Below are 22450 nucleotides of genomic sequence, written 5' to 3'. Positions count from 1 at the left end.
GGCAGATTGTTTACCGTCTGCTATTGTTCCTGCATAAATATTTTCAAGGCCAGGGAGCTAAGAATAGGGATAATTACTTCCTGTTTAAAAAGAAGAGGCAGATTCATTTTCTTTAAACTATAGTGTTAGTCATAGTGGGAAAGTGGCAAAGGAGTCATCCCTTTTATTTTGATAATTTATGTGTCTATGTATCTAGATCTATATATACAAATGTTTATATGGCTTCCCCAGTGGCTCAGTCAGTAAATAATCTGCCTGCAATGCAGGGGACCTGAGTTTAATCCCTGGGTCAGGAAGATCCCCTGTAGAAAGAAATGGCAACACACTCCAGTATTCTTGCCTGAAGAATCCAATGGACAGAGGAGCCTGGTGGGCTACAGTCCATGGGGTCACAAGAGTTGAACATGACTTAGTGACTAAACCTCTATATGGTTTTTCAGATAATAGTGTACTTCCAGAAGTTTAAAAGCATCAAGACCTCTTAAGGATCAAAAGTGTTCTAAAAATAATTATTGGCTTAGGGATATAACTGACAATAGACATCTAGTAAACAGATGGCTTAAGGGATTCTACAAATGTAAGAAGATTATCCAATATTCATTTAAAACCTTGAAAATAAAAATAGTTTATTTTTGACATTTTCATGCTGACTTTTTTTTTTTAATGAAAAAGAATTTTAAAAATCTGTAAAAGATAATTAAGCAACTTGACATTTATTTCAACATTTGCCCCAGGTTAGTTTAGGCCTGGTTGAAAAGGAGGATATATTTAGGACAGAGTATGAAAAAAGAATTACGATGCAAGTAGCAAAAAATACCCTAATATAACTGTTATTAAGACTTGATAACAAACAGTTTTTATAACAATTATCCACTTTTTTCCCAAAACAACCATGATAATTCATCTTCTCAGTGGCAGAAATTAAAAGATGCCTTGGCGTTATTTGCAATATCGTGAACTTAGTCAAAGGCACTTATGTGCACAATTTTGGGCTGTTTGTTTTGATCATATATGACTAGAGAGAGAGAGCATTCATGGGAAATAGCAATTTGTATGTGAGACAAGGTAGGAAGTGGAGTATTCAGAATTCTTTTTTTTTTTAAAGAAAAAAATCTAAGCAAAATTTTGATGATGAGACTGCCCCTTGGTGGCTCAGATGGTAAAGGATCTGCCTGCAGTGCAGGAGACCTGGGTTTAATCCCTGTGTATTGAAGATCTCCTGGAGAAGGAAATAGCAACCCTCTCCAGTATTCTTGCCTGGAGAATTCCATGGACAGAGGGGCCTGACGGGATACAGTTCATGGGGTTGCAAAGAGTTGGATGCAACTTACACTTCCACTTTCACCTGGGAAGCCCCAAATATTGCCTGAACTTGATTTCTTATATGTTGTATTAATGCCAAGCCTTTTAATTTTAGCTTTTATCCCTTCTTCTTAAATGATATTGCTTGCAAGTGTAGCATTACAACTACGTACTTTCCTGATCATGACCTGAAAAAATTCCTTATATTCAGACTTTACCTTTTTCTTTTGAAGCTCGGGCAGGTAGCCAACAGCAAACTGCAAAGTAAGCACTGAAAGAACTGCTTCCACACATACTTCTGGGAGTGATGTCACAGCCCTGGCCATGCCTGTTGCTTTCCAAGAATAACAAAGGAACAAGGGAACTCCCATGTTCCCTTAACGAACACGTGAAGCAGTAGTTGGGGGGCCTACGGATGCTGCTATGACTTCTCCTTTTCCTGCCATCAGGGCTGTTGTAGGAGGCCTAAGAGCTAGACTCTCTCTTAAATCTCAGAGCTGTAGGTATTCTCATAGTTATTCAGTCGTGTGGTTATTGCAGGGTTATTTTTCCAGGATTGTCACCAAATAATATGAAAAATCATTAGTTCATATTGGACAATTAAATTTTAATCCTTTACATGAAACATTTCTAAAGTGTGGGGTTTAATGTTAGTGATATCATCAATTTTCTATTTCTTACTCTAACGAAGTACTAAACAATTGAACATTTTAAATGAATTAATGTTTAACAGTAGTAATATTTGGGGATACTATGAATTCTCAACATTCCTACAGAATGAAACAAATATAGTTCTTTCTCAAATATATGTTGACCTCTGTGGTTTGCAAATAAAAATTTCAAAGGTTTCAGCTATATATTCATAATTATATTCTCTGTAGAACACATCAATCTGTATTACTGCATTTTTATCATTTTAGGAACAGATACAATGAAGAAAAAAATCTGTGCTTTCCTTGCAGGTATTGAGCTAGGGAAATATTTGCTGTATTAAAATAATTTTATATTTTATTGACTTTCAACTTTAAGTTAATTATACCTCATCTCCTACTCTAACACAAAATGTAATACTTTAGACCTTTTATAATTAGTGTAGCATAAACTAAGAAAAATCTTCTTTTGATGCTGTTTTCTTACTTGGGGCTAAACTTGATTTATCTGGATCATTACCATAATGTTAAGTGGAATTGTAATAAATATGACTGATTCAGTAAAAGAAAAAAGCATAAAATTGTTTTTGTATGAGGTACAAATTCATTATTGCTATCAAGTACAAATACAATCTTCTGGAAGAAGTTTTGAAAGTAAAATTAATGATAAGGAAACATTCAAGATAAATCTGTTTATCAGAAGTTGTAAATTAATTGAATTTCTTAGATGCAGTTTTAGATTGGGTGCCGTCAGAATTTCAAAGCAACTTTCCCTGAGAGTTTGTCATGGCTGGTGTGTGAGCAATGTGTGGCCAAGTATTGCTATCGTTACTCTCAGTGGTGACAGGCAGGGAGGGCCAAGGTCCCCACTCAGAGCTGACCCAGTAAGCTTATGATGAATATAGTTTCCGAAACAATTTAGGAGACCAGTTTAATGACAAAATGTATGTTGTGACAGAGCCACAGACCTCTTTCCCGAGAAAGCTAAACTTTGGAGAAATAAAAGCATGACTATTAGAAAATGTGCAAACACAAAATGAACTCCATCTGTTAACTGGTCACTGAGAAGACCCTCCGCAGAAGAAAATTGAACAGGATGGTCACCATCAGGCATCTTTGCTTTATGCTCTGCTAGGGGGTGGTTATGTAAATAAAAAGTGAACTAAAGCCAAAAAAAAAAAAAAGCCCACAAAAAACAACAGAAACCTCCGCCCACCGCCCCCCCCCCCCCCACCACAAAACAGGCCATAAGACAATGCCAGGTGAAGGGGAAGTTGCTTTTGAAATTCTGACTGCAGCCACTGTAAAACTTACAACTTTTAATAAACATGTTTAAATCGAATTTGTTCCCATTACTGTTAATTTAACTTTCAAAGCCTATTACAGAAGATCATATTTGTATTTGATTCTGGAATCAGTGCCCTGCATTTCCCGTCCCCACTTCCACATGTACCAACATTCAGGTACTCTGCTATAAACACTATCTTTCTCATTTGGGGATAAAACAGAATAACTGACACAGCTTTTCCTCCTCTCAGCCTTTTATTAGCCAGGTACTAGGAAAAGAGATGTTTAAGACATAACCCTACTTCTGAGGAGTTCATAGTCTTGAGTAGAGATAGATGCAAAATTAGGATGTAATTAATTGGGCTTCCCTGGTGGCTCAGATGGTGAAGTGCCTGTCTGCAATGCAGGAGACCTGGGTTCGATCCCTGGGTTGGGAAGATACCCTGGAGAAGGAAATGGCAACTCTCTCCAGTACTCTTAGCTGGAAAATCCCATGGACAGAGAGGCTTGGTAGGCTACAGTCCATGGGGTCGCAAAGAGTCGGACATGACTGAGAGACTTCACTTTCACTTTCAATGTGATCAGTGTAAATTTTTATGTTGTGAAGTATTGGAACTATTTACTTGTTTTTGACTATTTGGTTCAAAATCATTTGTAGAAGGGAAGGAGCAGAGAATCTCTATAGTTAAAAAAATGGGGACACACATATATGCATACCCCTGCCCCACCACCAGATCATAATATGATATTTGGAGGATTTATTTTTAATTCGGGGATCACTTCCTTGTTTCAGGTAGATTTGTACTTTCTTCTGCCACCTAGGCTTTTAATATTTTAGTGTGGAAACTAATGTTAGCTTTTGGTTCACTAATTTGTCTTATTAATTGTACCAAGCATTATGAAGCCCCGATGATAGGTCTTAAACTCTGTGTAGCAAATATGTTTTTGATTCGTCTTTTCTGCATTTTCACTGTTATAACAGAACCACCTTACATCTGAAGTCCAGAACCAGCATTTGTTCATGTTGAGGTGGGACTGGTGATCATCCACAAATAACATAGCTATCTGGGACTACTTGTTGGTTGGGACGTTGAAGCCAGAGCTCCAGAGAGTGACTCAAACATAATGCCCCCCTGCCTAGTAGGTTATGTGCTCTGCTGTGCTCAGTCCTGTCTGACTCTTCCTGACTTCATGGACTGCAGTCTACCAGGCTCCTCTGTCCATGGGAAATCTCCAGGGCAGAATACTGGAGTGGGTCGCCATGCCCTCCTCCAGGGGATCTTCCCAACTCAGGGATCGAACCCAGGTCTCCCAGGTGGATTCTTTACTGTCTGAGCCACCAGAGAAGCCAGAATATACTGGAGTGGGTAGCCTATTCCTTCTCCAGGGATCTTCCTGACACAGGAATCGAACCGGCGTCTTCCTGCATTGCAGGCAGATTCTTTACCAGCTGAGCTACCAGGGAATTCCCAGTTCAGTTCAGTTCAGTCGCTCAGTCGTGTCCGACTCTTTGCAATCCCATGAATTGGGAGTTCACTCAGACTCACGTCCATTGAGTCGGTGATGCCATCCAGCCATCTCATCCTCTGTCGTCCCCTTCTCCTCTTGCCCCCAATCTCTCCCAGCATCAGAGTCTTTTCCAATGAGTCAGCTCTTCCCATGAGGTGGCCAAAGTACTGGAGTTTCAGCTTTAGCATCTTTACTTCCAAAGAACACCCAGGGCTGATCTCCTTTAGAATAGACTAGTTGGATCTCCTTGTAGTCCAAGGGACTCTCAAGAGTCTTCTCCAACACCACAGTTCAAAAGCATCAATTCTTCGGCGCTCAGCTTTCTTCACAGTCCAACTCTCACATCCATACATGACCACTGGAAAAACCATAGCCTTGACTAGACGGACCTTTGTTGGCAAAGTAATGTCTCTGCTTTTCAATGTGCTATCTAGGTTGGTCATGATTTTCCTTCCAAGGAGTAAGCATCTTTTAATTGCATGGTTGCAATCACCATCTGCAGTGATTTTGGACCCTTAAAAAATAAAGTAAGCTACTGTTTCCCCATCTGTTTCCCATGAAGTGATGGGACCAGATGCCATAATCTTCGTTTTCTGAATGTTGAGCTTTAAGCCTACTTTTTCACTCATCTCTTTCACTTTTATCAAGAGGCTTTTTAGTTCCTCTTCACTTTCTGCCATAAGGGTGGTGTCATCTGTATATCTGAGGTTATTGATATTTCTCCCAGCAATCTTGATTCCAGCTTGTGCTTCTTCCAGCCCAGCATTTCTCATGATGTACTCTGCATATGTTAAATAAGCAGGGTGACAGTATACAGTCTTGACGTACTCCTTTTCCTGTTTGGAACCAGTCTGTTGTTCCATGTCCAGTTCTAACTGTTACTTCCTGACCTGCATACAGGTTTCTCAAGAGGCAGGTCGGGTGGTCTGTTATTCCCATCTCTTTCAGAATTTTCCACAGTTTATTGTGATCCACATAGTCAAAGGCTTTGGCATAGTCAATAAAGCAGAAACTCCTTAACAGGTTATAAAAGAATATTCTTCTTATAATAAAATACTACAAATAATCCCTCTTGAAAAGTGTCTATTATCTCACCCTGAGAAAAATGTTTGACTTGCATTAGCCACTGTGAATTCTAGTCTTTTAACATAACCAAATATGATTAAGAGATTTAGGCCACAACAGATTACAGCTATCAGAAACTATTTGGCTGCAAATATAATATTAATAAAATAATAAATGCTTGTTATTTTAATTAAACTAATTTATGTAGTTTTTTATGGAATGAATAATGAAGCATTTGTCTCCCAAATAATTCTGTACTGTAGATAATGTGTTAACTCCCACTTTTGACCTAATAATTCATTTTTTTTTTTCTTTAGGCTAGTGAGAAAAATTCCTCACTATCAAATTCTTATCAAGTCTGACAGAATTGGGATATCCTAAACCTACATTTCCAAAGAGGACATAATATTACTTATGGAATATGAGGTACAGAATCTTGGGTTAAAAAATATTTTTGTAGGTCTTATTTATTTTCATTGAACTCAAGTTAACTGTCAAATAAGAATACTGATAAAAGTAAGGTAAATTGCTACCACCAAAAAATGTAATCTTAGTCACTGGGAATTTGCTGTATGACTCGGGGAGCTACAACCGGGGCTCTGTAACAACTTTGAGGGGTAGGGTGGGGAGGGAGGTAGGAGGGAGAGTCAGGAGAGAGGGGACATATGTATACCTATGGCTGGTTCATGTTGATGTGTGGCAGAAACCAACACAATACTGTAAAGCAATTATCCTTCAATTAAATTTTTAAAAATGTAAGTTTTAGTATGTAGCTGAATGGAATCCTATTTTATCAGTAATATTCAGAAACCTTATTTTAATAGTATTTCCTTCTAAAAAGGAGCTTGGAACATAGTGGGTGGGTCTGTTTCAGTTCAGTTCAGTCGCTCAGTCATGTCCGACTCTTTGCAACCCCATGAATCGCAGCACGCCAGGCCTCCCTGTCCATCACCAACTTCCGGGGTTTACTCAGACTTATGTGCATCGAGTCAGTGATGCCATCCAGCCATCTCATCCTCTGTCGTCCCCTTCTGCTCCTGCCCTCAATCTTCCCCAGCATCAGGGTCTTTTCAAATGAGTCAGTTCTTCGCATGAGGTGGCCAAAGTATTGGAGTTTCAGCTTCAGCATCAGGTCTGTTTCAAATATTCTAATTAGAAAGAAATTTTCTTTCAGAAAGTAGCAATTATAATTTTTTGATTTCTCGAAAGATTTTCTTTAAAAGGAAGTAAAGAATTAAGTTCAGTATAGGTTATTCTAGCAGACTTTGTGGCATAGATCCCCTAAGTAATTCATTGTGAGACTCCGGTATCTGCCATATTAATAAAATTGCTATTAACTGACAACTAAACTTGATACTCTTAAAGTGTACAGGTCATACATAAACCAGTCCAATCATTGAAGGATTTCTGTTCTTACATACTCTATACAGTTGTAGGACTGCCCATTTTGTAGGATTGTTTTTTGAAGCAATGTCTGTAAAAATGCCTGTGAATCCTAAAAAGTGCATGCTAACTTAAAATTTGTTTTTAGGTATTGATATTTCTTGCTAAGTTGAAAACCTTCTTTACCAAATATGATGGAATCAAAAATATAATGCAGCCATGGCTAAGAAAAATCACTCCCTGTGACTAAATTTTATTGAGTATGAACAAATTTTTTCTTGATATAGACTCAATTGTACTTTTTTACTCAAGTGGATAAATGAATGCTACGATATAATCTAACTTTTTTTGGAAATAAAAATTCAACATACGTTTAACTGATTTTCTGATATGTTTATTTTTAATATGACTATTTAAAAATTCATCTTAATGGAAGACTTGGAAAAGGCAGATTTTACTTGGGTTGACAATAATCAAAGAATGCAGTTGACAGAGTGGTTCCTGCTGCTGCTGCTGCTAAGTCGCTTCAGTCATGTCCGACTCTGTGCGACCCAGGCAAGAACACTGGAGTGGGTTGCCTACCATTTACCAAATGACTGTTATGTACTAGGCATTATTTTTTATTGTCTTACATTTATCAACTTTAATCCTTATAGTAACACTGCAAGATAGATATTAGCCTCATTTCACTGGTGAAGAAAGAGAAGCTTAATTAAAGTGACTTGCCAAGTTTTTATAACCGGTTTATATGCTCAGCAGATATTTGAGAACCTACTCTGTGCTGGCCCTGTCACTATGCAGAGACCGAGAATGCAGTTGTGAATGAGAAAGACAAGATCTCCATTCTAAGAAGCTTACACTCAAGTGGTATAATCAGGATTTTAAAATAGCGGCATCAGATTCTAAAGTTCTTCTTCTCAGCTTCCATATTCCCTCCCACTAAGGATAGTACAGAAGAGATGGAGAAGTGGTTTTTAGTGCCACTTAAGAAAGTGGGTGGGGATGGAAACTGCATACTGGATTATGTTATAGGAGAGAAATATTGGCATATGAGTGTCAAGAATTATCAGGAAAAAAAAAAACCCAAGGGCCTAGCTGTGTGGTGGGGAATGGTAAGCCTGTGCAACACGACAGACTTGTTTTCTGTAGATACACTTTAGACAGTGTATATTGCAATAGCAGTGACGTACTTGCTGATGGCCTTAAGGATCATCTCAGTGTATGGCTCTGCGCTGTCCAACATGGTAGCCACTACCTACTTATGGCTTTCAAGTCCCTGAAATGTGGCTAGTGAAACTAAGGAACTGAAGGTTAAAAAAAGTTTTTTTTTTTTTTAATTTTAAAAACTGACACTTGATTCAGTTACTAGATCTTTAAGTGTGTCTGGAACAACACAGGTATGTGAACCTATTTTTTTCTGCCTATATTTTAAGAAAATTATATACAGATCAAGTATTTGTGATGAAAATTTAGCATATGAATTGAGATGTGCTGTAATATAAAATACACACTGGATTTTGAAAACACGATAAAAAAGAATATAAAATACCCATTATTTAGAAAATAGTTACATGCTAAAATGATATTTTGGATATGCTAGGTTATTTAAAGTATTAAAATTAGTTTCAACTGTTTTTTACTTTTTAAAAAATATGCCTACTAAGAAATTTTAAATTACATACATGGATTGCATTATATTTGTACTGCAGAAAGCTGGTATAATCAAAGGAGTCCTGGTGAAGACAGTCTGGTCCATATATTACCTTTTATTTCTGGCATCAGAATATTTTCTTAGTATACATCATTATCCTTTTATCAAAAGTTATATATTGCTCATTGTTCTAAGAATGAATGTTGTGCAAGTGTGAAAGTGAAAGTGTTAGTCACTCAGTTGTGTCTGACTCTGCAACCCCATGGACTGTAGCCCAGCAGGCTCCTCTGTCCATGGGATTCTCCAGGCAAGAATACTGGAGCAGGTTGCCATACCCTTCTCCAGGGGAACTTCCCAACCCAGAAATCGAACCCAGGTCTCCTGCATTGTAGGTGGATTCTTTACTGAGCTACCAGAGAAGCCCATTGTTCTAAGAATGAATGTTAAGAATCATGTTAATAACTGTGTCAACATTTCTTTCCAGAGTAGAAATATAAAATTATTTACACATGCACTTATATGACTGTCCGTATACAAGTGTATCTAACACATTTGTTTCCAGAATATTTCCCGTAATAAGTTTTTGAAAACAGAAAGTAAATGTTAAGTATTCTGTGGAACTATATTCAAGGATTGACAGGCTTGGGGGTAAAACACTTTATTATATACTATACAATATATATATTTAGGACAAAAGCAAACATTATAAAAAGTATAAAAATAGACAAAAAAAGATACAAACACAATATATTTTGGTCAGAATTTCAGATGTGTTTTTTTTTCTTCTCTCTCCCCTTTACTTCAAAAGTTATAAATACTTTGGCAGCAGCGTGTGTTGTTGCACTTTTGATTTTTTGTTGTACGGTTAATGAACTTGAAAGTCTAGATGATTGGGGATCATCTATTTGGCCTTCCCATTCTTTTGTTTCTTCTTCTTTGATTATTAAAGGTTTTCCTAGAGTTTGGCCAACAAGGTTACAGACTTCTTGAGCTTTGCGCCGTGCGTTTTCTACAGCAGCAAGACAGGCTTGTCGTCTTAGGAATTAAATGCAGAGATGATTAGTAAGACATTCAAAAACTGTAGGATGGAACAGTTTTGTTTAATTAGTTGATAAGTCATTGAAAGATGTGCTTAACTTACCGAAGGTTATCAATAGAACCTGGCATATGATAGAACTGGGGTTGGCTGATGACAACAGAGCTATCTAGCTTTTCAACAAGAAAGTTACAGATATTTTGCATTTTTCCAAATTCAGTAAATGTAATGCAGACCTGTAAATGAAATAACAGTTGAAATTATTTTCATTTCTGATTTCAGTTTTTTTTTCTACATGTGAGTTAAAAAAAATAAAGACATTACAGTGAGGTCATTTTATAGTATGTAACAGATAAGAAAGGCCTACTTGGTACTTATAACCAAATTTTGTTATTGAATTTATTTTTGCTTATGAATTTTTTAATTTGTTTAATGTTGACTTGAACATTTTAAAATTCATTTTAAATCAGTCAGGGACTTTTTTATGAAACAGAGTTGGGGGGCTTCCCCTTCAATTTTATTATTTGGCTAAATTCTCTTAGCCTGATAAATGTTTCATGACTCTTTAGACATTAGCTAGCTTCCTGATTAGCGGTAATTACTTCATGCTCCACTGCTGTCAGTGAGGTATGCTTCTTCATCCAATAGTTATTTTCAGATCTATATGCAGAAGCTCATCTATTTCATTATGCCATCTGCCTTTAACTATGTAGAAGCAGTTCTTATATATTCAGCAATACTTGAAAACTGTAGTCTTTAAACATTCTATGGAAGAAAACTAAACCTTTTCCTAAGGAAACTTTATACAAGCTCAGTATGTAAAACAATAAAGTACAGGTACTGAAGTACTTTATGTAAAATATATAATACTTTATGTAAAATATGTAAAACAATAATGTACAGATACTTAAGTACAGGCTGGAGTAGCAAAGAGTCATCTTATACAATACAGAACAGTTGCCTTTCATCATAAATGTTAACCATGGAAGACTGATGTTCTGACTGGTTTCAATACTTACTTTGGATTAATTTGCTCTTTTTTCTAGTTTCTTAAGGCAGAAGCTTAGATTATTTATTTCAGATTTTTCTTCTTTTTACTATATGCATTCAATGCTAAAATTTCTAAGCCCTGCTTTCGCTGCATCTCATAGTTTTTGATAGATTTTATTTTCATTTTAATTTAGTTCTAAACATTTAAAAATTTCTCTTGGGATTTCTTCATTGATCCACATGTCATTTAGAAGTATGTTGTTTAATCTCCACATACTTGGGGATTTTCCAATTATGTTTCTGTTACTGATTTCTAGTTTAATTCCATTGTGATCAGAGAGCAGACATTATGTTATCTATCCTTTTAAATTTGTTAAGGTATAAGTTTTGGCCTAGAATGTATTTTAGGGGTGAGGGGAGCAGAGAAAGGTTTACTGCAGAGCCAAGTATTGAGAACGGGTGGCTTATTCTTGAAAGACCCAAATTCCAAATGTGTGCTATCTTGGTGAATGTTCCATGAGAGCTTGAGAAGAATTCTGTTTTGGGGGAAGTAATTTATAGATTTCCATTTTGTTGTTGTTTTTTAGTCATTAAGTTGTGTCTGACTCTTTGTGAACCCATGGCTCCTCTGTCCATGGGATTTTCTAGACAAGAACACTGGAGTGGGTTGCCATTTTCTTCTCCAGGAGATCTTCTTGATCCCGGGGGCCGATGGAACCCATGTTTCCTGCTTGGCAGGTGGATCTTTACCACTGAACCACCTGAGAAGCCCCGTAGATGTCCATTATATCCAGTCAATTGATGGTATTGTTAAATTTAACTAGGTCCTTACTGATTTTATGCCTGCGGAATCTGCCCCTTCTTTTTAAAGTGACTTTCCTTTTTTAAAAAATTATTTATTTGGCTGCATCAGGTCTTAGTTGCTGTACACAGGTCTTCACTGCATCATGTGGAATTTTTTGTGTGGTGTATAGTCTGTCTAGTTGAGGCCCACAGGCTTAGTTGCTCCATGGCATATGGGATCTTAGTTCCCTGACCAGGGACTGAACCCATGTCCCCTGCACTGCCAGGTAGACTCTTAACCACTGGACCACCAGGGAAGTCCCTGAATCTGTCCCTTTTTGATAAAGGAAGTTGGAGACTCCAACTATGATGGTGGGCTCATCTATTTCTCCTAGAGGTTCTATTAGTTTTTGCCTGATGTAGTCTGACACTCAGGAGAATGCATATTAAAGACTGTTATTATTTTTTGGCTGTGCCACTGTGTGGCATGTGGGATCTTAGTTCCCTGACCAGGGATTGAACCCTGCACTGGAAGCACAGAGTCTTAACCACTGGACCACCAGGGAAGTCCCCATGGATTATTATGTTTCTTGGAAAACTGCCCTGTATCATTACATAATACCCTTCTGTATCCTTGATAACTCCCTATTATGAAGCCTGCTCTGTCTAAAATTACAATAGTGACTCTTGCTTTCTTTTGCTTAGTGTTAGCATGATTAATTTTTTTCCATGGCTATCTATATATGTCTTTATATTTAAAACAGATTTCTCATAGATAACATATAGTTTGGTGGTGTTTTTTGATCCACTGTGACAATCTGTCTTTTAATTGCTGCATTTAGACCACTGATGTTCAAAGCATTACTGATACAGCTGGATTAATATCTACCATATTCTTTACTGTTTTCTATTTGTTTCCTTTGTTCTTTTTTCTAAGTTCTGTCTTCTGCCTTTTGTGATTTTAATTGAGCATTTCATGGTTTCTTTTTTTTTCTCCTTTCTTAGCATATCAGCTATATTTTTTAAGCTTTTATTAGTGATTTCTCTAAAGTACATAATACATATTTACAACAAATCCAAGTCTACTTTAAATAACACTTGGACACAACTGAAGTGACTTAGCAGCAGCAGCAGCAGCAGAATACCACTTTATGGGTTGTATAACTATGACAACAAAATAATCCTAAGTATTCCACCCCATCTCTTATATCATTACTGTCATTCATCTCACTTATACATCAGCATGCGTGCGTGCTAAGTTGCTTCAGTTGCGTCCGACTCTTTGCGACGCTATGGACTGTAGCCTGCCAGACTCCTCTGTCCATACTCCAGGCAAGAATACTGCAGTGGCCTGCATGCTCTCCTCCAGGGGATCTTCTTGACCCAGGGCTCGAACCTGTGTCTCTTATGTCTCCTGCATTGGCAGGCAGGTTCTTTACTGAGCCATGGGGAAAGCCCCTTAAATTATTTAATGTGATTATTGATATGGTTATATTTAAACTTCTGATCTTGCTATTGATTTTCTATTTGTCTCATATTTTCTTTGTTCCCCTCTCCCCATTTTCTGCCTTTCTGGGAAGAGATAGAGTATATTTTTTATTCTATTTGATATCCTTCATTGGTTTCTTTACTGTAACCTGTAGTTACTTTAGTGTCTGCCTTAGAGTTTACAGTATATACATGTTTAATTTATCTCAATCTACCTTCAGGAGATACACCATTTCACACATAAGAAACTTTAAATATTATACTTCTCTTTCTCCCTTCATGCTATTGCTGTTGTATGTTTTACATATGTTATAATCCCTAAAGTTCACCATTATCATTTTTATTTAAACAATTATTTTTATATAGGTGTAGAGTTATAGAGATATAAGAAAAATATCAAATCTACCTATGTAGTTACCATTTTCAGTGTTCTTCATTTCTCTCTGTAGAGTCCTATTCCTTTCTGGTACCATTTTCTTCCACCTACCCAAATCTGTTTAACATTCCTTGGATTGAAGGTCTATGGTAATGAATTTTTTCAGCTTTCTGAAAAAGTCTATAATTGGCCTTTGATTTTGAACAATATTTTTGCTGAATATAGGGGAAATATAAGATAGGAAAAATATGATTTAAATGCACAAATCAAATATAAGTATGATTTATACATTGGACAAGGAAATGGCAACCCACTCCAGTATTCTTGCCTGGAAAATCCCATGGACAGGAGCCTAGCAGGCCACAGTCCATGGGGTCACAAGAGTTGGACACGACTTAGCAACTAAAACCACTAAAACCACAAACCACGTATAAAGTATTTCACAACAAAAATGAAGAGTTGAGAAAAGATTAGATGAGAAATATTATGGAAAATACCTGAAACATGGAAACGTGCAAGGAAAAGGAGAGGGAAAACTGTTTATACTACTTTTCCTATAGACTTTTTAATAGACTTTTATTGAATGCTTATCGTGTCCCAGGTTTTTAAAATCTCTCCAACACTGAAACTGTAACAAGAAAACAACATAAGAAGTGGAAAGACAGATAAAGGAATTGCAAAGCCAAGGTTTTACTTCAACATTTCCCAGGTGGATCCCTAAAATCATCATCACTGTTGTTGTTTAGTCACTAAGTCATGTGCGGACTCTCTGTGACCCCGTGGACTGCAGCCATTGGATTTCCCAGGCAAGAATGCTGGAGTGGGTCACCATTTCCTTCTCCAGGGCATCTTCCAGAGCCAGGAATTGAACCTGAGGTGGCTACGACGTCTCCTGCATTGCAGGTGGATTCTTTATTGCTGAGCCAACAGGGAAGCCCAAAATCATTATAAGTATTTTTAAAATTCCTTCAGATAGTTAATATTTAAGTGAAAAAATTACAAATTTATTCAAGTAAATATAGGGACAACAGTGTATTATGATAATTACTAACTTAAGAGGTAAGAAGCCAGGATTCTAATTTCCATTCTAATTCTTGTAATATGATCTTTAAAAAGTCTGAGCCTAAGGTATCTTAGCCTAAAGCCACACCCTTAAATTTAGGAAAAATAATATATTATCTGCCTGAAGGTAGGACCAGGTGATTTCTTGAGGTATTTTCCACCTCTAAAGGCAAAGGTTCTCTGATTGGACTAACAACAGTCCATTTTAATCTACTCTTGTTTGTTTCCTGTGGCAAGGAGGCGGTATGACTAAGCACACACTCTAAGAAGTTTGGAATCAAAGAGACAGCGGTATTTTAAGCTGGTTGTAACTACTTATAACATACTCTGATTTCATAAAGTCCTGATCATAAAATCTTTGAAGATAAGTAAAAAGCTCAACAGTTGTAGGAACTCAATGTTTTCATTAATTGTGTGTAAAAAAATACACAATTTTTTCAATTTGTGCAAAGGTTGAGTAGTTTTTATTTTTAAATAAATCTTAACACAAAATAGTCTTGTGAAATAAAAGAATGTTGAAGTCTTTCAATCCTTTATGCTATGACTATTAATTTGCTATTTATCTGAGGAGAAGAAATTTTTCCTCTGTAGTGTTTCTTCCTGTTGACTACATGATAACATTATGAAAATTTTGTTCAGATTAAATGCTACTTCCCTCTTGCTATTTTTATTCCATTTCAAAACAATTTCCCTTAAATCTCACCCAGATATGTTAACACCAAAAATGATTTTGAGAAAAACGATCTTTTATCAACACCATGAGAAGTATTTCTCCTGTACTTGACTTTCAAGAATAAAATTAAATGCAAATTGTCCCCACAAAGTCATGCTGTTTCCAAGTATTTGTGAAGATAACACATACCTCTGCTTCCATGTGATAAGCATTTTCTAGCCTTTTAAAATCCTTTGTCACAGTTACATTTTCTGACTGAAACAGAAAGTACAAGAATATGATTACTAAATGTTTGGCTACTAAATGCAATTACTCTAAAACATAAAGTATAAACCTGTACTTATTAAAATCAGAATAACAAAATATGTGAAAAGAACTGGCTTGCCTAATGCTTTAAAACTTTCCTAAAAAAAAAACAAATTCAGAAACCTAAAAATATTTGCTGATATTTCATAATTGTCATTCCACTTGTAATTTTTACATTAGCTAGTTCAAAAAGTATGAACTTAGGGTAATATATATCTGAAGCATTATTTGTACATAAAACATTCTGAATGTTGTAGGGATGTTAGAGTTTATAAAATGTTTAACTTACAAACAATACTAATTTACTGAACACATATAGTATATAACTTTGGGCAAGTTACTCAACTTTTTGAGACACAGTTTCCACACTTATAAAATTGTGTTACACTGTGAGGTAGCAGGTAGAGGGGCCACAGGCTGAGCCACTGGAGTTTGTCGGGCTGAGCAATTGGAGCTTGTCTCTCCCTCCCCCAACATTTCCGGGAAAAAGATAGTGGCAAGAGCAGAGAGGAACTAAGCCCTGCTGGAGGAAAAAGATGACCACGTCTTTCATCTTCAGGAAAAGGAGACCTCCCTGACTGTACATGTGCAGAAAAGTTCCTAGGAGGTCAACAAAGAAGGGGGTACTTCTTTGTTTTGCCAACCCCTCAGAGACCCTTGTGCTGGAATCCATGTTGGCCAAAAGATTCATGCCCACATTGGACAGGGCCGAGTCAGATCAGATATGGGAAATAAGCAAGATAATTGGCTAGAGGAAAACAAAGACCTGGAAGAAGGCCCCTATTTAAGCAATTCAAACCACACCTTTAGCGCGCCTCCTTAGCAAAGATGCCCTGACTCTTCTCTGAGTGTGTAGCTCTCTTTACTTCTGTCCTAAATAAACTGCTTTTCTTTGTGCTCTTTCACACGTATGGTGCTTCTAATAATCTCTGCTTGTTTTACAACCTTGGTCTCTTAGTAACATTCTTTTTTCAAAGAGGTCAAGGGCCAGGGCTCTGCTTCTCGTCAGTAGCCCCTAGTGGTCTAGCGGTCAGGATTCCTGATTTTCACCCAGCCAGCACAGGTTTGATTCCCAGGCAGGAAACTAAGATCTTGCTTCAAGCTGCCACTGACTGCTGCTCGCTCTGAGATCACATTGAACTGATCTGAGGATTTAATGAAAAGTTGTGAATAAAATGCTTGACACAGAAGGCACTCAGCAAACAGAGATGCAATACCATTATGATATAAACATTTCCTGAAATATTGGACCTAAGCCAGCCTATTCTTAGAAAAGTAACATTAATGCTTTTTGATTCTCTGGGTAAGTACAGGGTATATAATTCTGATAAAAAATTGAACTTATTTATGTTTCAAAAGGGTTTTAAAATTTAGTGAAATGAATTCTTGACTTACTCCCACTCTTGGGGACAGGCAAAACCTATATTTTATAAATGTTTGTATCTTTAAAATATATGCTAAATAAAGATGATGATTCTCAATCATTTAATTATGTTATTTGGTAAAGGATTTAGATGCACATTAATTTTAAGATATACACTAATTTCAAGCCATTTATAGACCTAGAAAATTCTAAAAAGCTTTAACCTGAAAATCTGAACTTAAGTTCCAATTATAGCTCTGATGTCAGTTTCAATGAAAATATTAATTCATTTTTGTGATAATATTTATCATGGTAATAATTATTCACTGTAGAAAATTACAGTATTGATACATATAAACTAAACCAATGCTGTATACATTGCTTAAAGTTGAAAACATGAAACTTGATACATGAAACGTGTCAGTTAGTATTCTTTTATGACATGTAAACATATCTTCTATTTTCTTAGATGTCTTTTTTCAGTTTTTCCTCACTTCACTTGATAAATGTACATAAGACTTCTGACAGAAAAATTATTAGAGAAATAATTTTAGGAAAGGTAGCAGAAAAGAAAGTATCTTTTATTGTTTCACTTAACATTATAGTTTTTATAAAAATAATATACACTAATTAATGAATATCTAATACTAGAGAAAGAATAGTCTCCAAGCCCCTTATGTTAATATTTCAGTAAACATTTAATTAAGTCATCTATCCATGCACATAAAAATTTGTAATCTATGTATAGAATTTTTTATAAATGAAATTATACTCTACATGCTGTTCTGTAAACTGTTAATAACTTCTACTTTAGAAAAATTTAAAGTCTACAGAAAAGTTGCCAAGATAGTATAGAGTTCCATATACCTCAGTTTCAGGTTTTTCTGATGTAATCATTTTTTTATTACTATGGTACATATCACTGCAGTTCAGTCGCTCAGTCTTGTCCAACTCTTTGTGACATATACACATATATCCACAACTGTTTCTGCATCTATCCATCTGATATATACTAAGCTAAACATGAGTTCATACTGATGTTTCTAACTCTAATTAAGAACCAGAGAGTTCATTCTAACCTTCCTTTCTTATCTGTAATTTCCTCTCCAGTAGTTAGAAACCTCATTTCCCTCAGCCACCAACCACCTGTTTTTCAAGCCTACTATACATATAAAGCAGTTTCAGAACTGTAAACCTTGGAAAAAACATTTACTAACTAGAGTACAGAGTTTATATATCTTTCATCTTTATCATTAGTTTCTAATAAAATATAATTTTCCAAACTGACTTAGGATACTCTGCTCACCTTCTGTCCCCACATTCAGTGCAATTATGTCATTCATTTGTAACAGAGTTAGGTTCATTTGTCACAGTCTGGGTTCTGTCCTGGAATTGATCTGTTTTTTTTTTTTAATTTGCATAATTAGCGTTCCCTTTTTGTGATTTAGTTTTATGGGTTTTGACAAATGTATTCACCACTCCAGTACCACACAGAGTAATTTTTTCCCCTTGAGAAGTTCCTCTGTGGACCTCCTTTATAGTTAACCACTTTGCCATCAAACAACCTGTCCACCGATTTATGTCCCTATAGTTTTCCCTTTTCCAGAATGTCACATGAATGGATCATAGAATGTAAACCTTTTGAATCTGTTTTTTTCACTTATAATATTTAAGATTTGCCCATGTTGTTCTGTGAATAGCACCTCTTATTGCTGAGTAATTTTCCAATGCATGGATGTAACAGTTATCCATTCTGCTGTTGAAAACATCTTGGCTGTTCCAAGTTCTAAAGTTTTAGTGAGTTATGAATAAACCTGCTATAAATATTCTCGTGCAAATTTATATGTGAACGTAAGTCTTTGATTCTCATGTGGGTTAATGGTTCCTATAGTAAGGCTAACTTTGTAAGAAGCTGTAAGACTGTCTTTCAAAGTGGCCATACCACTTTCTTTGCAGTCTCACCAGCAATGAATGAAAATTTCTGTTGTTCCACATCTTTGCCAGCATATGCTATCATCAATGATACTGGATTTTAGTAAATCCAATACATGCATAATGGTATCAAATTGTGGTTTAATTTGCATTTCTTTAATCACAAATAATGTGGAGGATCTTTTCATGTGTTTCCTTGCCATTTGTATATATTCTTTGGTGAAGTATATGTTCAGGTATTTTGTGCTTTTTAATTGAGCTATTTGTTTTCTTATTGTTGAATCAACCATAAGATCAAATAAAGCAGTACTTTTTATTTTTAAGGGGACTTTTATTTTTAAGGGCTTTAAGTACAGTAACGTACCCATTTAGGAGAAAACAAAACCCTTTTCCTTATACCAAAATAAATTCCAAATGTAGTAAATATTTAATGTACTATAAAGGGTCCCTAAAAAGTCCAGGAAATATTAGTTAATAGTTATGTAGCTTCAGGCTTGCGAAGGACCCAATAAGCATTACACCAAAGTCAGAAAACTTTTTTTTTGCAGGAGAAATGTTTATTTGAAATGAAAAACAATAAAAACAGTAGTACTTTAACCAACATATGAAGCAGAACAAGAAAACAATAAAAACAGATTATATTAGTTCTTATAAATTTGGGGATTTAAAAAACTCTTATCATTTAGCTTTAATTTCATGAGAAGCTTTTCTTATGAAGAAAATAAAACTTCGAAGAGTTTAAGTGATTTACTAGAAGACTCAAAAATATCGTGAAAAATTGTACTAGTAAGAGAATTTAAATAAATCTTTAAAATTTTTAATGTTTAATACTGCAAACAAGGTTACATGGCAAATACTAAATTGGGAAAATTTTTGCAATATATGAGAGACAGTTACTGATAATTTTTAAAGTTCTCATAAATTTCAAAAGGGAAGATAACAGAAAAACAGGAAATTATTTAAAATGCAGTGATCAGGAATGTTTAATAAGTATTTTATGGTTGAATGAGTAAATATTGCTTGGAACTTTAAAACATTTTTCCATAAAAACACTCAAAATGAGGTCATGCCTTCACAGGTGAAACTATATATAACCATAAAATTATATATGATCTATATGATAGCTGAATAGTTTATTAAAAACCATTTTCTAAGTAGACATTATGTGAAGAGTATGAAACATAACCCATCAATACAAAGCAAGCAAGAGACAAAATGATCTCCACTCTGGAGAGGTTTAGAATATGGAGGAGAGACAAGGAGAGCAGTAATTATAAAGTGATACATTTTATTAAGGGTGGTGAATGGGGTATGGTACACAGGGAGTAGTGTAGGAAAAAAGTGCTCAAGAAGTGAACTTGGGCTGGTTTTTAAAGGAAAAAAGAGGGAAGTCAGTCTATGAGGCCAGGAGATGACAGGAAATGACAAGAGTTAAGCTCCATCTATTAAGCGAAAAAGTTTGGAATATGAGGGGCCTTTTAATCAGGGGAGTGATGTTTATAAACACAGATTTTAAAGTTTAAAATGAATAAAGATTTTGTGAAGACTCATTAAATTCACCCTGAAATGTAATATAAATGATTTTATTTGCATTTTCTACTGAACAAATTATTTACCACTGCTTTCCTCCATCAGCAGAGATAATCTGGAGATTACTGACCTCTGCATGTCTTGAACACTAAGTCTTTAATGTAATTACTTTAAGTTGGATGTAGTGATTGATCCTGTTTTACATATTTGAAGTTGCAGCCATGTGAGCTCCATATACATTTTAAGCAAAAAACTTAAGAATTAGTTATATTATTCAAATACGTCTGCAGCACTGGCAGCAGTTTTGGGGAGAAAATATATTTCTATATATTAAATTCATTTTATTCACATAATTTATAATTAGCAGCAGATCCTTCTAAATTGTAAAATCATTTAGAGACATCTTTTCAATATGACTTTTAAAATAAATCTATGTTTATAAATGCAATCTATGTTTATAAGTACAAATAAAACTTCTTAAAATAAAGACTTGCTTTTTCAGGGTGTGTCATTTCTAACAAGAGCACTTTTAAGAACTCAGTGTTTCGGGGACCACAAATCACAGCTCTGGCCTTCAGGCTACTCTGTAATAGGAGGGATCTGAGATAGCCTATGAAGTCTGTGCTTTCTAATTCTCTTTCATTCTAATTACCTGGAGCCTAGGCTAGTTGAAAGAAATCTAGATTTCGGTTTTCAGAATACAGGAGTTCAAATATAACCCGGGGTGTTCAAAGCATTATTTAACCTCCTTAAATCTGGAAAGTGGGGATGCTAAAACCTGCTTAACAGGGGTGTTGTACGAATTAAATAAGACTCATTCTTTTTTTTTTTTAAAAAGTGGGCTTAGGGCAAGATTTATTTAAGGATTTGTTTCAGGAACATCTCTGGTAAGAAGAGGTATTTCATATATGTGGCATGTACAATATACTGGCTTAATTTTCTTTTTTAAGCTAAAACTAAACAATTCGGAGAAAATTTTGAGTCTTTATAAAACGAAAATGGGTACAATATTCCCCCTATCCCGCCCCAGCCCCATATTACTTTTTGCGAAAAATACCAAAGAATCACTTCATGTAAAGCTTTCCCAGGCTGGGAGGAGGGGTGCAGAATAAAAACAAAAAAGTGATTCAGTATCTAGCACACTACTTATGCAAGCATTTACATCTTACTGTTTGAAGCTTAACAGTTCGTCATTTCAAGGTTAAAACAAATTACTGCAACAAGTGATACCAAATAAAACCCCACTCAATTTTAATTATTTTGTTTTGCAAGTCACTGCGGCTGATAATTACTTTCCCCTAGAAGGACGGGCTGGGAAAGATTGAAGGCGAGGGGAGAAGGGGACGACAGAGGATGAGATGGTTGGATGGCATCACCGACTCGATGGATACGAGTTTGAGTAAACTCCGGGAGTTGGTGATGGACAGGGAGGCCTGGCGTGCCGCAGTCCATGGGGTCGCAAAGACTCGGACACGACTGAACGACTGAACTGAACTGAGGAGGATGGGCCAGAGATACACTCTGGCAGGTCCTCGCGGCCCCTCACACCGCCGAAGACACAAAGGTGTCTAGACGCTCAAAACCTTCCCCGCCCCTACCCTCCGCCGCCGGCTTTTCGCGGTCGGGCTGGAAGCTCCTGGCCGGTGGAGCTCTCACCTGCACGCCCTGCTGCCGGAGGCTCTGCGTGATGTAGTCCAGGCGGCGGCAAACGCTCTTCTTGGCCTCGGCCGCCGCCTCCTTGGTGCTGCTCACCCGCACGACCACCTGCGCCCGGTCGGGGCTCGCAGACACCTCCGCGGTGCCGCTGACATGCACCTCGCGGGTGGGAGTTTGGGCTGGCGCTGAGGAGAGAGGGCGGCGGAGGCCGGGCAGCGTCTCTCCACCCGAGAGCAGATAGTTCTCCCGGCCCCTGTCAGCCCAGGGAAGCAATTCCACGAACACCCGCGACTGGGGGGTCTGTTGCAACGACATAGCGATGGCTGCTTGGTTGCCCGTCGCAACTCAGAGCCGACGGCGGCCGAAGGGGTCCAAGAGCCTCAAGGCTGGTGCGGCGCGGCGCAAAGG

The 22450-nt window shown here is 36.6% G+C and overlaps 1 protein-coding gene across 1 annotated transcript; it reads right to left on the bottom strand.

Moving 5' to 3' along the window:
• Positions 1-7574: 7574 nt before the first annotated feature.
• IRAK1BP1 (interleukin 1 receptor associated kinase 1 binding protein 1) lies at positions 7575-22412 on the bottom strand. Its single transcript, XM_027550980.1, has 4 exons — positions 22043-22412; positions 15445-15510; positions 9989-10119; positions 7575-9882 (listed from the first exon to the last, which is right to left on the bottom strand). Exons 1-4 carry the CDS (start codon positions 22355-22357, stop codon positions 9612-9614), a joined length of 783 nt encoding a protein of 260 aa, XP_027406781.1. The 5' UTR covers positions 22358-22412; the 3' UTR covers positions 7575-9611.
• Between the last annotated feature and the right edge of the window lie 38 nt (positions 22413-22450).

The sequence above is a fragment of the Bos indicus x Bos taurus genome, chromosome 9 (assembly GCF_003369695.1).
Source record: "Bos indicus x Bos taurus breed Angus x Brahman F1 hybrid chromosome 9, Bos_hybrid_MaternalHap_v2.0, whole genome shotgun sequence".
Lineage (NCBI taxonomy): Eukaryota > Metazoa > Chordata > Mammalia > Artiodactyla > Bovidae > Bos > Bos indicus x Bos taurus.
The sequence above is the reverse complement of the archived record's forward strand: the minus strand, read 5'-3'. Positions and strand labels throughout refer to the sequence as shown.